Source organism: Tauraco erythrolophus, chromosome 2 (assembly GCF_009769465.1).
Source record: "Tauraco erythrolophus isolate bTauEry1 chromosome 2, bTauEry1.pri, whole genome shotgun sequence".
NCBI lineage: Eukaryota > Metazoa > Chordata > Aves > Musophagiformes > Musophagidae > Tauraco > Tauraco erythrolophus.
Genome location: NC_141466.1, coordinates 122,516,770 through 122,532,547, shown reverse-complemented (window position 1 = coordinate 122,532,547; position 15,778 = coordinate 122,516,770). Strand labels below are relative to the sequence as shown.

The 15,778-nt window shown below is 44.8% G+C and overlaps 1 protein-coding gene across 2 annotated transcripts; it reads left to right on the top strand.

The window, feature by feature from the left end:
* The first annotated feature begins 530 nt into the window (after positions 1-530).
* RAB1A (RAB1A, member RAS oncogene family) lies at positions 531-13,230 on the top strand. 2 transcript variants are annotated; one of them, XM_086631868.1, is made up of 6 exons: positions 531-597; positions 7,585-7,657; positions 9,862-9,957; positions 11,445-11,540; positions 12,583-12,714; positions 12,985-13,230. In XM_086631868.1, exons 1-6 carry the CDS (start codon positions 575-577, stop codon positions 13,180-13,182), a joined length of 618 nt encoding a protein of 205 aa, XP_086487994.1. In that variant the 5' UTR covers positions 531-574; the 3' UTR covers positions 13,183-13,230. The 2 variants fall into 2 exon arrangements, with proteins under 2 accessions (XP_086487994.1, XP_086487996.1); XM_086631870.1 differs by lacking the exons at positions 11,445-11,540; positions 12,583-12,714.
* Positions 13,231-15,778: the final 2,548 nt, after the last annotated feature.

Here is a 15,778-nt window from a genome sequence, read left to right as displayed (position 1 = left end):
CGCCCCGCCCCGCCCCGCCCGCCGAGGCCACGCCCCTCCGCTGCCCGCGCGGTGACTCGCCCGAGCTGCCACGTCTTCCCGCCGACGTCACCCCGACCCGGCTCCTCCCCGGCCAATCCGCAACGCCGACCGCCGCGCCAGGCCGGCGGGGCCGAGGGAAGAAAGGCGGGCCGGCGCGCATGCGCTGCCGCCGCCGCGGGGGCCGCCGGGAAAGCGAGTCCGCGACTGGCGGGCGCGGCCGCCCGGCGGCGCGGGTGGGAGGCGGCCGCCCGGACTCGCTTTCCCGGCGTGCCCTGCCGCCACCCTCCGGCCATGTAAGCGCTGCTCGGCGAGAGGCCGCCCCGTTTCCTGGTTGGGCTCTGGCAGCCATTTTGGGCTGAGGAGCGAGCGCGGAGGCCGCGGAGCGGGCAGGGCGCCGGCGGAGGGGCAGGCCGAGCCGAGCGCCGGACGAAGGCGGCAGCCGTTGGACGCCTGCATCCGCGGAGCGCCCGCCTCGGCGGCGGGAGGTGCAAGGCCGCGACCGCCCCCCCCTCACAGCGCGCTCGCCGTCCCTCGGGCCGCGGGCCCCACGGACATGTCCAGCATGAATCCCGAATAGTGAGTGCGGGCCGGGGGAGGGCCTCGCCGCGGCCCCGGGCCCCGCTGTCCCGCGCCATGGGGGGCGATCGGCAGGCCGCGGGGGGTGGGGGGGGCGGAGGCCGCTGCAGGGCCTGGCGCGGGGGAGGGTCGGGCCGGGCCTGAGGGCTTCCGGCTGGCCGCCGCCTACCCCCGGTCACCGAGAGGGCCGTGCCCCGGAGGCCGTGCGGCGGCGGAGGGCAGGCGTTAGGCCTGCCGGTGCCGTTCCCGGGGGCGGGTGGGTTACGGTCACCGGCGGGGGTAGGGGGGGTGGCGGTCCGGGAAAAGTTAATGATGACCCCGCTGTAAACCGAGGCGATAGGCCCGGTGATCCGGGTGGCTCCGGCATCCCGCCCGCCTCCCCGGGAGCGCTGCCGGGGCGGAGTAAGTATGGGCGCAGCTCGCGGCGGTTTTCCCGGACCTCGAAAATGTGCATCGGAGCCCGGACTGCAGCAAGCGAGAGGAGGAAAACCGGCTCTTTGTGAAAGCCGATCTTCCTGGCCGGTTGCTGCTGGCAGCTTAGTAGTCAGAGGTCCACCCTCCACTTTAGCTGCAAGTCATGTGTGTGTCACATGGCTCTTGCAAAACACTTCTTGCCTATGTAGATTTTGCAACGCTCTGACTTGATAATGGAACGCTCTTGGGGCTGTCTTGAGCTGAAATAGCACAAACCTAGAAAATGCGGTGAGGGCACAGGTTTGGGTTTTCTCAGAGGGTCCTTGTGTACCTCGTTGTGTGAATATGAGCTTTTCCTCTAATTGGCCTACTCGAAAATGAGTGTCTCTGAGCTCTCTGGTCAGTAGTTGTCTGTATCCTGGCAACTGTAAGAGTGGTAGCTTCCCTATCAGAATGCGAGGGACAATAAAACTCGTTTTGCTCATGTTTTTTTTTTTTTAAGCGAATACGAGGATTTGTATTTGGGATTAGTTTAAAAAGCACTTCAAAAACCAACTGCTGCACTTGCAGCACTTCAGTGTCAAAGAGTGTTTTTAGGATTCTTTCACTGACGCTGGCTTTGCTGGTACTCCCGTTCGGGATGGTGAAGCCACTGTGTCCTCTAATGTAACTGAAGTGGTTATGGTATTGAAACGCACTTGTGGTATGACGTTACTGCTCTAGATACCCATTGTCTAGTCGTGGATGACACTTTTAACAACTTTTGTGCTCAGAGCATTCTTTTCTATACAGCTGAAGCTCCTGACTTGTGTGGTTGTGGCTTTTGAGTGCTCTGCTTATGGCAGCATGATTGTGAGCACTCTGGGCCTATTAAAATCACCTGAAGAGCAAATAGGAGTAGAAGGCAAAGTAGAAATTAGCTAGTATGAGGGAGTTAGTGAAAACTAAGAGGTAGAGCCAGGAACTCAAGTTACATCTTGGCAAGATTACATAATAAGCTTGCTCGTGTGGCTTTGGAAAAGACCAAAACAGTAGCCGGAGGTAGTCAGCAGGTGAAAGACCAACAAATTGTTGGTGCCTCTGTAGTCGTAATGATACTCAAGAGTTGAGCTCAAAGCTACCTTACAGACTGGTGAGTTTTGCAGTGAAAAACTGCCTGCAAAGTGTTAGGCTACTAACACTGTGCAGGAACAGGTTGAAGGGGGCTTTTTCCGTAAATTTTTTTTTTTGTCTTTCCTGGAGCCTCTCAGCTTTCTAGACTCTGATGCAAAGTAGTTCCTTGCAGTGAGATACTGAATGCTGCTATGAAGATGAGGAAAACGTTTTGAGGGAGACTCACTCTCAGTGAAGAGTGCTTACTTCCGGTGGTGAGGACAGCTGAGTTCTTGAAAGCAAAACAAAGAGGAAAAGCTGTAGTTGAAGTTTAATTTGTAGTATTAAATTGCCACTTCCTGACAGGGTTGTGTCTGCAGGATAAGGATAGGAGATGGGAAGGGTGGGGTGAGGAGAACAGAAAATACGGTGTCACTGTAATACGTGTACTTGGATCAATGTTAAACTAGGAATAAGATTTATGGGATTATGACATTATTCCTTCTAGTTACCTGTAACAGATACAGATGTCTGTTTGTCCTTGCCTGTAATGTAACAGACTCTCACTTCCCTATCACAGCTTCAGATCAGGCTGTAGCCCCAAATCCTCTCTCCTGGGCATGCCAGAACTCTGAGGTCAGTGAGATAGCTGGTTAAAGTTTATTAGTAAAGACCTGCTGTCTTCGATTTTCCTAGTAAAGTTATAGGATTAGAAGCTGCTGGTGCAAGGGTTCGAAGAGGATGTGCATGCTTCTGAGAGCTTCCTTGAAACTTCAGGGCTGTGAGACAGCATAATGGACTAGTTAGTGTATGTGTTTGAGTGAAGGAGCTGAGGAGGGATGGATGAGATATTAGTGCTAGCTTTGGGAAGCTAAATTCTCAAAACACCTGCCCACCTAGCACTGAGATATATTCCTTCTGTGTTCCTCCTCCCCCTTATGGTGTTTAAATGAGCAAAATGTCAATATTGACTCTGTTGTGACTAGATCACATCAGGTTCAGTGTTTCCTACCCCTTCTGCAACTTGCATGTAGTAGGCTGACTGGGATAAACATACTGGTGGGTGAACTATTGAACAGCCAAGTGGTATCAGGAATTAATCTTGATCAACATTCTGCGGTGTCTGGATCTTGTTCTAGATACCCTCTTCAAGGAGAGATGAGGAAATGAAGTGTGTGTTGGAGTAAATCTGGGTTTTTTTCATTCTTCAAAAAAAAAGCGTTAGAGAATACCTATGGCAGGGGTTTCTGTCACCTAATGAACACCGTCATACCAGACAGTCAAGTGGCAGCTTCTGGTTTGCTGGAATCATCTGAAATCGTTTGTGTTCTAACCTTTCTAAACAGCAATCTGTGATGCAAAGTGGCATTATGTCTTCTGAATTCTGTTTACTTACACAAGCAGTGCATAATCAGAGTGACAGTCATGCTCCTCTTCAAAATTTCTTGGGTGGTAGAACAAAGACTGGGGATTTGAGGCTGCTGTGAGTACCTGTTCACAGTAAACTTGCAGCTGACATCAGTGATTAAAGCTGATTCCAGCAGTTCCTCCTTGGAGACTGACGACTACCTAGTCTTGTCTGTTCTGGCATAAAACCTTCCTGACATTTAAAAAAAACCAAAACAAACCAACCTTGTGTCTACCTGTATCAACAAAGCTATCTTAGAGGCCCACAGCTCTGCTGTTCCACACAGCTTTGACCAAGTCTGTCCTAAACTTGAATTCCTGATCTTCTGCTGAACTTGCTGCCTGTTGCATGGAAAATACATGTAATGGGAGGATGCTGCCCAAAAATTTGACAGGGCTGTTTTGGAGGTGCTTTTTTTTTTTGCAAGAGGCAGTTAAACTTAGCATATCTATTCTTTATCTCTTTGGCAAGAGGAAGTTACCATATCCTTTTCCTGACAAAGAGGACTTGAAAGCCTCACTCTTATTGATGGTACCTGCCTGCCTTGCTACACATCCTCCTCCAATGTGTGTTGTCCTACAGGTGCCAAGTATGACTTGTTTGTATAAACGGTGTGCAGAAGGCTACGCTGCATAGCTAGCCTGCTTTATGAAGGTTCCCTCAACTGGAAGAGCTGGTGAGTTAAGTCTTCAGGTTTAAAGAGCTTCAGAAATCGTTGTGTGACCCTTCAGGTGCCAAAATTAACCTGCATGGCTTGTTGGACACAATTGAACCTGTTAACACCAATACTCTATCAGTATAGTTCAATCTAGAAATAGATTTCTGCAAATTTTTGTAGCTTCCTTTCATTTTTGGTTGATTTAAACTGTTGAGAACTGTTTATAAAGTTACACCATGTGTAACAGACTGCTCATTTGGTTCTCAAGGCCCCTATATAGGCATCTTCTGTATTTTAAAAGTTCCTAAAGCAACTGTATCGAGAAAGGAAGGCACTATATTACTGGAATATGGAATAATTTAAGTAGAACCTTGCTATTTAGGTTTTAAAAAACTAAAATCATCTCTGAATTGATGCAGGTCTAAGTGTCAGTCTTGCTTATCTGGCAGAACTAGGGTGTTTTTTGTGACTACGCCCATTTCTAAGGTCAGAGACAGAGCTAACCTGGTAGAGGCTGTTTCCAGCCATGCCTGACTGGCACTGGCCCTGGTTTTGGCAAGGGTGAGGAGGTGGCCTAAGTCACCCTGTGAGCCTGTGGTTGTCACTTGTTTCTGGAAATACTGAAGCCCAAAGTGAGGGGAGGTCTGAATAGCAAAGATGTCAAAGCTGGTATTTAAGACTTCTGGGTTCTTGTGAACTTAACAGTAATGCTGTTTATAGACCGTTAGTGTTCTTGTTTGCCTCTGAACAGTGAAGGATTTAATAGCTGGGTAGATCTGGTGGGAAGCTGCTCTTAGCACAAAAAGTAACAGAGGAAGACAAGTTACTTAATGTTTGAGGGCCAGGGGAACCTGAATTCCCCTTGGAAGCAAGGAGGGAGGCTCCTAAGTGGATCTTTTGGACTTGTAGCTGAAGCCTTATCTACACCAGGAAGGGATTAATTTTTTCCCACTAATTTTAGTGAAGACAATGTAGTGGTAATATTCATGTGTTACCATTCTTAAGGGGATTATAACATGCTGCAAGCTCCAGTACTTTCAAGTATATTAGTATTTACTGTAAGTAGTAATTTAACTTTAGGATTGCTGAAAATTTTATTTTTGCAGAGAACTGAACCACCAGAACTTCCTGCTGAAGTAGGAGGAAGCTGTTGGAAGGCTGAGGCAATTGTGGCTTTAGTTCATGCATAATTCTGGGGAATAAGGCATAGGTTTAACAGTGGACCAGGTCTCAGAGCTGTTGTACCTTACCTTGGTCTCCAGCTTACAGAGAGTTCCGCTGCTGCTCTTGGGTAACTAATTTATGAGTGAGGGTAAGACGTTTTAAATGTTTCTTGCTACAGTTGCTATTTAGTAGCCTCTTGCCTGGGTTCCTGGGTGATGCTGGTGGCTGAGAGGCAGTAGAGCTGGGTAACTGCTCAATACAGTCCTGCTTCAGTGGTCCTTAAGCTTAAACTACATTTTAGTGATGAAGCACAACTGTGCATCCTCAACCACTAGCTTGTCAGTGTGGCTGTGGTGGAGTTTCTGCAAGTGGGGCCACAGGAAACATGAAACTGCTCTTTTGAAGCCCCCAGGGAGGCAGTGCTCAGGACTCCAGGCTGCAAGGTGGGATTTTGGTGTCACCTTATGGGCAGGTCCAAGCTTCAGGAAACACATATCTTGTCTGTGATCACCAGTGTAAGAGTACGAGCAGTAATAATGCTTCTGGTCAGTAATAATACTTCAGCTGTCTCGAAGCTGTTGAGATATGTGGGTTGTGATGTAACGTAGCTTATCTCCCCTGAACAGTTTGGGTTAATAACTGTTGTTCACTAAAACCATCTTGCCTTGTTTTAGAACATGACTTGACAGGAAGAGTATTGAGTTCTGTGACTGTAAACTGCGAGATATCCTTTGACTTTGATTTTTTTTTTTTTAAATACCTTCAATACTTTTAGCTTTATGCTATGGAGGGAAGGTTGCATTTTTAAGGATCAGGTTATTAGTTGCTGCCTTTACCACTTCTGACTTCTCTCTAGCCTTGAAGTGCTGTGGAAACTGATGAAGGTTTCAGTTGAGTGTGTTCATGCAGCATGGGACAAGGCAACATGACAGTCATTTGGGCACTTGAGCAAAGGAGTGGTGAAAAGTTGAGCAGTTGACCATCTGCTTGGCTGTTACCAGCTGGGGATGGATGCCGTTTCCTGGCTGGATTCTTGCCAGAGTCAATGGTGATGTTGGGGAATAACAGGTGGGGATAGTTGACTTCAGGCATTTGCATACACTTTATTTTCTCTATTTGGTTAAGTGGGCATAGAAATATGTCTGTAAACTCTTGTGGTTAAATGAGAACAGGATTTAATCCTGGACACTGTAGGGCTGAAGAGCAGTAAACCTGGAATGGGTTGGTCTAGTACTTCAAAGCAAAATAACTTGTGTAAGTGGTGGTATGTTGCTTTTTCTCTGTCACTTGATCTTTACTATTAAACTGTCCTCTTAGTCTTGTGACTAACATAAAATCTAATGTTTTGCCAACAATGAAATCTTCACTGCTTTCTGAAGTATAAGACTAGGTTGGTCATTGATGATACTGTGCTTGTTCCCTTGATGTTAGGAGGGCTCAACATTGGGAAAAAAAAAAATTGTCACCTCTTCCAATGGAACATGAGAACTACTAATATCACACCTGGCATCCTCTAGAGAATCAATGTATCCTCATCGGGCAATGACTTTGGCTGTATTTTAATTCCTGAAAGGCCAGTGGAGTATGTGGTCACTGTCAGCTGTTAAGTCTATCGTGGAAGGTGGATGTTTACTTTGCTTTAGCAGGCCACTAAACTTAGTGTTCATAGTACGTATATTTAACTTGCATATTGTGCTGTTGGATTCTGCTGGAACTTACATTTGGGTAACTAAGGAACAAATTGGTTGCTTTTGGCCAGCTACCTGGTATTTATGAAGCTGGGCAGTGGAATCAAGCCTTTGACTTTGAAGAAGATACAAAGATAATGGCTCTGGTGGACAGCAGGCTGTTACTACCATCTGTGTGTTACTTCAGTCACTCAACCAAACAACGAGGCTTGCACTTAATTGCAAAGCATGATTTTAATCTTAGCTAGACCACAAAGGGCTGAAGGAGGACTGTGTTAGTCTTGGTAATAGTCACACCAGTATCCCCAGAGTAACTTCCTAGGAAGACAGTTCTACACAAATGCTGTGTTCAGAGCATCTACCTCACACTTTCCTTACCAAGCAAAGTAAGTAAACTGTGAGTGCCTGAACTCCAGAGAAGCGTGGAGTTGTTAGGTGACTCCCCTAGTACTGAATTAATTTACCTTTCTTTTGCTCTTCTCAAACATCCTAATACATTAGCTGTAAGGAACTTGGTTCTTGATAGTGTTTTTCATTAAGTGACTTTTTTTTTCCTTCTGCAGTGACTATTTATTCAAGCTACTTCTGATTGGAGACTCCGGTGTTGGGAAATCTTGCCTTCTACTTAGGTTTGCAGTAAGTGATCATGCTTGAAAACTTTATGTAAAAAAAGCTACCAGGTACTTAGCAAGAACTTCTCTGCTACAACAACTACTTGAAAGGACTGATGTCTGTCAGGTCTGGTATACCAAGGAATAATTACAGGATTGCCAAACCTTCCTGTCTTCTGCATTTTTTTCTAGCTGATGTACTTGAGTAATGTGGAAAGAAATAATATCAAGAATATGTCCAGTTAAGTTTAATTCTCATTTTCCTGTTACTTGAGAACAAGGTATCTTAATTTATTAACTTCCATCAGTGGTAGAACACTGAAGATGGAAGAACATACTTGAATTCTGGGATGTGTGCCTTCAGGCATGAGGAGTACAAATGTGTTGGGGCAAGACCTTGATCAGTTACTAATTGATCTGAGTATTTTCGCCAGATGCAGTGTGATGTCTTCATTGAAAAGGCCTGCCAATTGCTTAGCCAGAGGGAGAAGTAATTTAAATAAGACTCTAGGAATAATAAGGCCTTATGCTTCCTTTAGTGAATGAGTGTATAATAAATGTTCAAATTGCTGGTGGGCTGCTGTGTCTGAAAATTGATGCAAGAAGCTCTAGCTTTCCTCTTAACAGGAAGAGTTAAAATGGGTTTGACAGCTCTGAGTAGAAAAAGCTGGAGCACAGTGAACTCCTTATCTATGTCTATGCCAAAGTGCAGCTTTATGTTGTCACAGGAGGAGAGGAAGGAAGGGAGAACATGGGGCATTAGTTTAGAAACCAGAGTGTGATACTACTGCAAGATGATGGCAGCAGTTTCACAGCCTGAACAATTGCTCTGGGCACCTCTGGAAAGAGCCAGTTGTGTTTCATGTTATTGATATGACATGGTGGTCTGGTGTGTACAAATGGCATCGCCCAAGTTAACGCTACTACAGCCACTGTTTGTGTAGTGTTAGGGCAGAGAGACACTACAACCAGTGTGAACACTAGAAAGATGTAACACACTCTGCTCACAGAACTGGAAGCAGTGGATTAGAATGAAGCCAAGGCTGGAACAGTACTCCCAGATCAGTCTACCTACTTCTCTTGCGGATACTTTTGAATTAACTTTGGCTTCATGTGAATCAGCCAACTTTTCTTTTTTGACAGCTAGCTTAAGTTTGTGCTCAGTTATCTGGTGTTTCTGCAACTAAGTAGATTTTTCCTTTAGAAATTTGATTTTTTTCTACCCAAGCTATTTTACCCTGACATAAGAAATTACCGCAGCATTCTCACCTGTGTTCTTCTTGCTGTAGGTTAAACAGCATCAGGCTTTCCAAACATACCCTTTTGAGTGTTGAAACGTTAAGGAAATGTCACGTCATTCTAAAAGGCTTAATGCTTTATTCTTTCTTGCGTGTGTTCCCTCAGGCAGATGTATTACTTAAGGCGTCTTCCATTCACAACCCAAAGAAATTCCTTGCTTTTGTGATGGCTGTTAGTTGCAGAAAGCCTTTTGAGGTGTATTTTACATGAAGCTCTATCCTCCTGGTACTTTGGGAATAGAAACTTCCTTCATACCAGCAAGCTAACAATCACAAGAAGGTAGCAAAGGCTTCTCTGGCGTTTCCTGTGTGCCTTAAGGCCTGCTGGAGACTGCAGTCAGGTCCATGCAAGCTGCTAAACCAGTGCTGCGTCTTCCTTCCTGTATTTACACAGACTGCAGAGCAGAGGACTTAACGCAAGTACCCAAGCTGTAACTCTAAACTGCCTTAGCAACCAGCTGTGGCAGCACAGGCTCTGAAATTCAGATGTGGAGTGCAACTGAGGCAAAGCCTCTGACTTGTTGTAGGTACCTGCTGCTAATACACATGAAAAGCCATCAAAGGAAAGTAAGTCTGAGACACCTTATAACTGTAATGGTTATTGTAAGTAGCTCTTCAATCTGCCAACATGAGCAAAGACTGATATATTTTTTTAAACTCCAGTTCAAAAAGGACTTGATGTTACAAGATTGCCAGAAAAGAGGCTTTTTGACTAGTTTTTGGAACATAAATTTTGTTGTTTGTGGTGCTTTTAAAAAACTTTGCAGAATTTTTTGAAAGGTAAACACTCAGTGAAAATACCAAGCTATCAACTGGACTTTGCTAGGGAATTAAGTACCTTTGTCTGCCTGTTGCCTGCCTGTTGCATCATGATGGAGGTGGCTGCAGAAGAGGTGCACCTGGCTTGACTGATGTTCACTCTTTTTCCTAGGATGACACGTACACAGAAAGTTACATCAGCACGATTGGTGTGGACTTCAAAATCAGAACTATAGAACTAGATGGGAAAACAATCAAGCTTCAGATAGTAAGTAGCATTTCTCAACTCCTGGGTACAGAATTACGTTCATAACTATTGGTAGTTATCGTTGTACTTCAGTCATTAAAATACAAGTGGTATCTGCCTCCTTCCAAGAAGCCAGGCAGCTTTTACAAGATTATAAGACTTTTGTGACCTGTCCTTAAAGAAGGATGCTTATCAAGGCTGTCTGCCTGAAAGAGGAAATGATCTGTTATGAAATTTTCCTGGGAGGAAAAGAAAAGCTTAAGTGTTTAAAAGGCGTGGTGGGGTGTGAGCTGAAGAAGGGCAGAATCCTACGTCAGAGTGCTCTCATACCAAAACTGGTGTAGTTCTACAGTATTTAGCAAGGATTTGGTTTAAGTGCAAGAATATCACACAGTTGTCCAAGATGTCTCAGTTCTACAGCAGTTGTTAATAGCAGACTGCACTGTCTTGTGCTGGAAGCTCCCTGCTTTTCTTGACCTGAATGGAAAAACTGACACAAACACTTGTAACTGGCCTGTTTGCCTTAGCACTGGGTGGTGTTTTCTGGTTGTGCTTTTGGCCTTTCCCTTGGAATGAGCAGGGGAGGAGACTTGGCAGTTCTTTCCTCTAATCCTGAAGCACTCTGAAAGGGTGACTGGTGTAATGAAATCTAATATCTATGCAAGGTCACACAATCCTTGTCAGCCACTGCTCCCAGCTCAAGCAGAGGCTCTCAGGACTTGAAGGCAATGACTCAGGGATTCCAGGCTGTGTTGTGGAGCAGGAGCCCAGTTTACAGCCAGAAGCTTGAGTCTGAGCCTCCAGACTCTAATGTAGCTGACCTGAGTTCAGAGCAGCCCACTAGGAATTCTGTCACTACGGAAATCTGTCTGTGAGTCTGACTATTTTTAATACACAGCTAGCCTGATTCTTGACATGGCTGTAGGGAAAGGAATGTTTGGGTGAGTGCTGTTCCTGTCCTGGTTGGGGAAGAGGTCAAGCACCTAATGTCTCTCCTTAGTTTTCCTATCAGAAGGGAACCGGGTTTGGTTTGAGTTGTTGTGCTTCATCCTCTGAAAAGGATGTTGCCTTTATATACCTTTGCTGTGGCTCCTGAACCAAGGAGGTTGAAGGGAGTGGTCGTGTTAGGAATAAGGTCAGAGATGTGGGTCTCTAACAGGTTTTCAGGCCCTGGCTCACACATTTATTCTTTTGACCACTGAACCATGGTTGTTTCACGGGTCAAAACTGCTTAATGTTTTTTCTTCAGTGAGTTCTCTTTGCTACACTTGCCCAAACAAATGAGCGCTTCTAGAAAAATACCCACTGAAGAGTAGTTCTTCTCAGTTAAAATACCTTGATCTTCTCAAATCCTATTTGATGTGTACAGTTTCAGAGGCACTTCTGTAGCTGTGACTTGGATGTGCTTGTAGCTGGATGGCTGATCAGCCAAGCTGGATTCCTGGAAGCTGGTGTGGAACAATGGTACAGCTACATTGCGATAACCGATCCTGTTATTTGTCTTGTAGTGGGACACAGCAGGACAGGAGAGGTTTCGAACTATCACTTCCAGTTACTATAGAGGCGCTCATGGCATCATAGTTGTGTATGATGTTACAGATCAGGTAAGTGTTCAACCTGTGCCTGGAGAGCTTCTCCAGGTGGAATACACTAGGCTGATAAGCCAGTAAAACTGGGAATTTAACAACTTGGCACATCTTAAGGAGACAGTGACCAGGTTCTTCAGGCTACGTTATGGTTTATCAAGCCAAATGTATGTGTTAGTCTCTGATTGGGGCCTAAACACAGAACTAAAAGGAGCAGTGGGATCTGTGGCTCTAAAGCAATTGTATCTTAGGCTTAACCTAAAACTTGCTGGGCAGGTAATTGATCTGTTCTGTTCTCACCCTGCCTTTGGTAGCAGGAAGCCTGTGTTACTGATGGAAGTTGTTGAAGGATTCGTGAGTGTACTTGAACTTCGGTCTACAATAAAACCTGGCATTTGAAACAGAAAATTGTCAGCATGTGTGCAGGATACAACTGAGCCAGTGTTTTCTTGTGAAAGAACCTCTGAAGATTACTGGTGCAGTTGTCCTGTTTGAAGGGCTCTTGGGAAGTGTAGAGTTTCCTGAATTAATAGAACAACAATCGGGTTCAATTGTTAACTTGAGCATGAGTTCAGCATGGCATTTCTGCATTCCTGGAGCCAAAGGTTGCTCCAGCATCTCTACAACTGTGTGGTTTGCACCTAATGCCTGGTGCTTTGTAAATGCCTGGGCTGCTTCTGCTTTCAGCTGTGCCTCATGTCTTGTATCTCTGCTACAGGAGGAGGAGGAAGAGTCCCAGATGGTAGAAGTTCTTGACTATTCAAGATACGGAGCAGGGAAAAATAATCTGGGGCAGGGGAAAGAGTACAGCAAGGGAGGAAGGGATGTTTGTGTAGGGCTTGGAGCATGGACTAACGAGCTGTATAGACCCTGTGTTGACAACCCCCCCTATCCAGAGGCAGTCAGGGGAGTACTGTAGCACTAGAGTTCCCTCTCTTGTGGTTGTGAATCACAGCAATAAGTTAAGTACACTGCTTCATATTCTTTCCCAGCCTTTACTGGGTAGTGCTGAGCTTTCCCCTTGGTTCAGGGCCTTGCTTACAGTTCTCTTATCTCCTAGGAGTCTTTCAATAATGTAAAACAGTGGCTGCAGGAGATAGACCGTTATGCCAGTGAAAACGTCAACAAGTTGTTGGTGGGGAACAAATGCGATCTGACCACAAAGAAAGTAGTAGACTATACAACAGCAAAGGTATGTTGACACTAATGTGTGTTTGTGTGGTTGAGCACAAACATGAGTCTGGATTGTAATGCACTGGAGTAAAGTTCTAGTGTAGGGAAGTGTTTTGGGACAGACACATCAGGGTGCCATAAAGGCAGGTGGCTTAATGACCCCCTGCAGCACAAGCTGTCATCAGACTGGAGTTTGGGAGTGGGTGGTCTAGGAACTTGTGGCTCAGGAAATGAGGTACGGTATGAACCAGTGTATGAGCTTACTGTTTGCTGTTTCTTGATTTTGCAGGAATTTGCAGATTCTCTTGGAATTCCGTTTTTGGAAACCAGTGCAAAGAATGCCACAAATGTAGAACAGTCTTTCATGACCATGGCTGCTGAGATTAAAAAACGAATGGGTCCGGGAGCGACAGCTGGTGGTGCAGAGAAGTCCAATGTTAAAATTCAGAGCACTCCAGTCAAGCAGTCTAGTGGAGGTTGCTGCTAAAACTTGCCTCCCCTCTTTTGTCTCACAACAATGAATTTGCAATCTGAACCCAAGTGAAAAAAAAAAAATTGCCTGAATTGTACTGTATGTAGCTGCACTACAACAGATTCTTACCGTCTCCACAAAGGTCAGAGATTGTAAATGGTCAATACTGACTTTTTTTATTCCCTTGACTCGAGACAGCTAACTTCATTTTCAGAACTGTTTTAAACCTTTGTGTGCTGGTTTATAAACGTGTAATCCTTGTTGCTTTTCCTGATACCAGACTGTTTCCTGTGGTTGGTTAGGATGTATTTTTGTTTTGATGTTTCTATTGGCATGTTTAGATGTCAGGTTTAGTCTTCTGAAGATGAAGTTTAGCCATTTTGTATCAAACAGCACAACAGTGTCTGTCACTTTCCATGCATAAAATTTAGTAAGGTATATGTAAGATCTGATTTGCTAGTTCCTTCTTGTAGAATTATAAATGGAAAGATCACACTATCTGATTAATAGTTTCTTCATACTCTGCATATAATTTGTGGCTGCAGAATATTGTAATTTGTTGCACAATATGTAACAAAACTGAAGAAATGTTTAATAAATATTGTACTTATTGGAAGTAATATCAAACTGTATGGTGATAAATATTGTCTTAATTTGTATGGCTAAGGGGGAAATCAGGCTTGCATTGTGCACAAAACATATCTGTGTGCAGCCATGGCTCTCAGACCTCCTAGTAGACCAGAGACTTTCCCTGCAACTAAAACTAGGGACTATAGCCCAAAAGCCCGAGTTGTCATGGTGCTTAAGGCACGTACGCTGTACCAGAAACACCCAGCCAATGTTCACGGGGGCATAATGCACTCAATGTACAATGGTTCCCTAACCCAGTCTTGGAAGTTAATTTATTTCTCAAGGACTTGAGTTAGGGAATTCCTGTCTGCTATGTGTAGTAGGGGAGAAAACAGTATTTCCCTAACACGAATGACTTCAACGTAACCTTGAGGTGGTATAACCTTCTACCAGTATATTATGTTTTTTCTATATACTGTTAATTCCATCCTCTTTTAATCAATACTTGCAACAGCTTAGCTTCTGTTCCGTTATGCAGAGAGGCATCAGAAGGATGGAACGGGGACAGGAAGGCCCCTCAACAGACTTGCTCAAAGTAAGTGCTATCTCAAACAATTTGGAACTAACCAGCAGCCAAGAGGTTTTGGACGGTGTGTGATTCTTTGTACAGAGCTAATCAAATCATTAGTGCCTGATGTCTAGCTAAAAGCCACAGGAAAGCTAGCCTATAACACTTCCTATACATGTAAAATTGTTCAGCTTTATCTAAACTCAAAACATTCAGCCTATTCTGTAAATAGTCTCATGTTTGAAAGACCATGTAACATTCCCCTAGTAGTAAATACACCCTGTGATAGTAAAAATATAGCCTAGATATGTTGTGAGGTATAAACTAAAATTGGTGCAAATATCCTCTGATTTTTTTTTTTTCTGGGGGGGGAGGGGGATGACTTTGGCTAACAGCTTTCTTCAACATAGCTGCATCAATCAACAGGCAATTGTAAAACATAAAGTATTGTCATGGTTAAGTTGAACTCTTCCACTTGAGACCTTCACAATAAAGTGATGTGCTTTCTATTAGAGATGTGCTTGTTGGTATAATTCATTATCTAAAGTGACTTGCTCCTCCTTGAGAGCGGGAGCAGTAGGAGTAAGCAAGTGCTGCTCAGATCAGGAAGTGAACTGGGAGGAGGCTGTATTGAGGGTAGAACATCTTCCCTGCAGAGAAGTGCACAAATGAACTTAAATGTCAAGATGCCTGCTACATACTATCCAAAACAATGTTAATATATACAGTAATAAAAGCATTGCAAAACCACTTTGGGCTACACCAGTTGTTTGGTGGTTATTTTCTTTTTTTTTTTTTTCTTAAGTCGTTTCTGTGCTGGTGCTGTTAGCTGCTAGAGCCTGGGCTCAGGCTCGAGGTTTGAGGAAGAGGGTAGAGCAAGGCCTAAAAATCCTGGAAAAGGGCACTGCAGTCTTACTTGTGAGCTGAAACAGTAAAAACCTTTGAGTGGATGGGTCAGGCTTAAGGCTGGCAAGTGGCAGGGAACAGGCAGCAGGAGCCTTTCCTGGCATGTAACTCCCGTCCTGCCCTCCTGTGGGCTTTGAGCGTCACCCCGAATGCCCATAGGTGCAGCACGTGGTGTGGGTGAAGCCAGTCTCACTGTAACTGTTTGCTGGAGCCTTTTTGTTGAACTTAGCTTGGTCTGTGAATTCACCTGCAACCTGGCAGTAAAAGAAAAATGCCCTTTAACACTGAGGAGGTGGAAGGTGGGAGAGTAGTAAAAAAAAACACTCCATGAAACCCACTGGATTATTTGTCACTCATCACTGGTTCAGTTAAACGGTGCTTTCACCTTCTACTTGCGCAGCATGGAAACCACTTTGTTCTGTTGGCAAGAACGGGAGGAAATGATGTATTCTGCACGAGAACATGATGGTCAACAATTAGTTTAAAGGTTAATCAAAGCCAAGCACCAACAGTCTGTAACTGACTGCAACATTTTTTGGCCACTTACCTGGCTGTGCTGCTTCTGAG

Excerpts from the sequence above, each read along its gene's own strand:
- RAB1A (XM_086631868.1), top strand. The coding sequence starts at position 575 with ATGTCCAGCATGAATCCCGAATA. Across the intron at positions 598-7,584 it reads TCCAGCATGAATCCCGAATA|TGACTATTTATTCAAGCTAC; the intron begins GTGAGTGCGGGC and ends TTCCTTCTGCAG. Across the intron at positions 7,658-9,861 it reads GCCTTCTACTTAGGTTTGCA|GATGACACGTACACAGAAAG; the intron begins GTAAGTGATCAT and ends TCTTTTTCCTAG.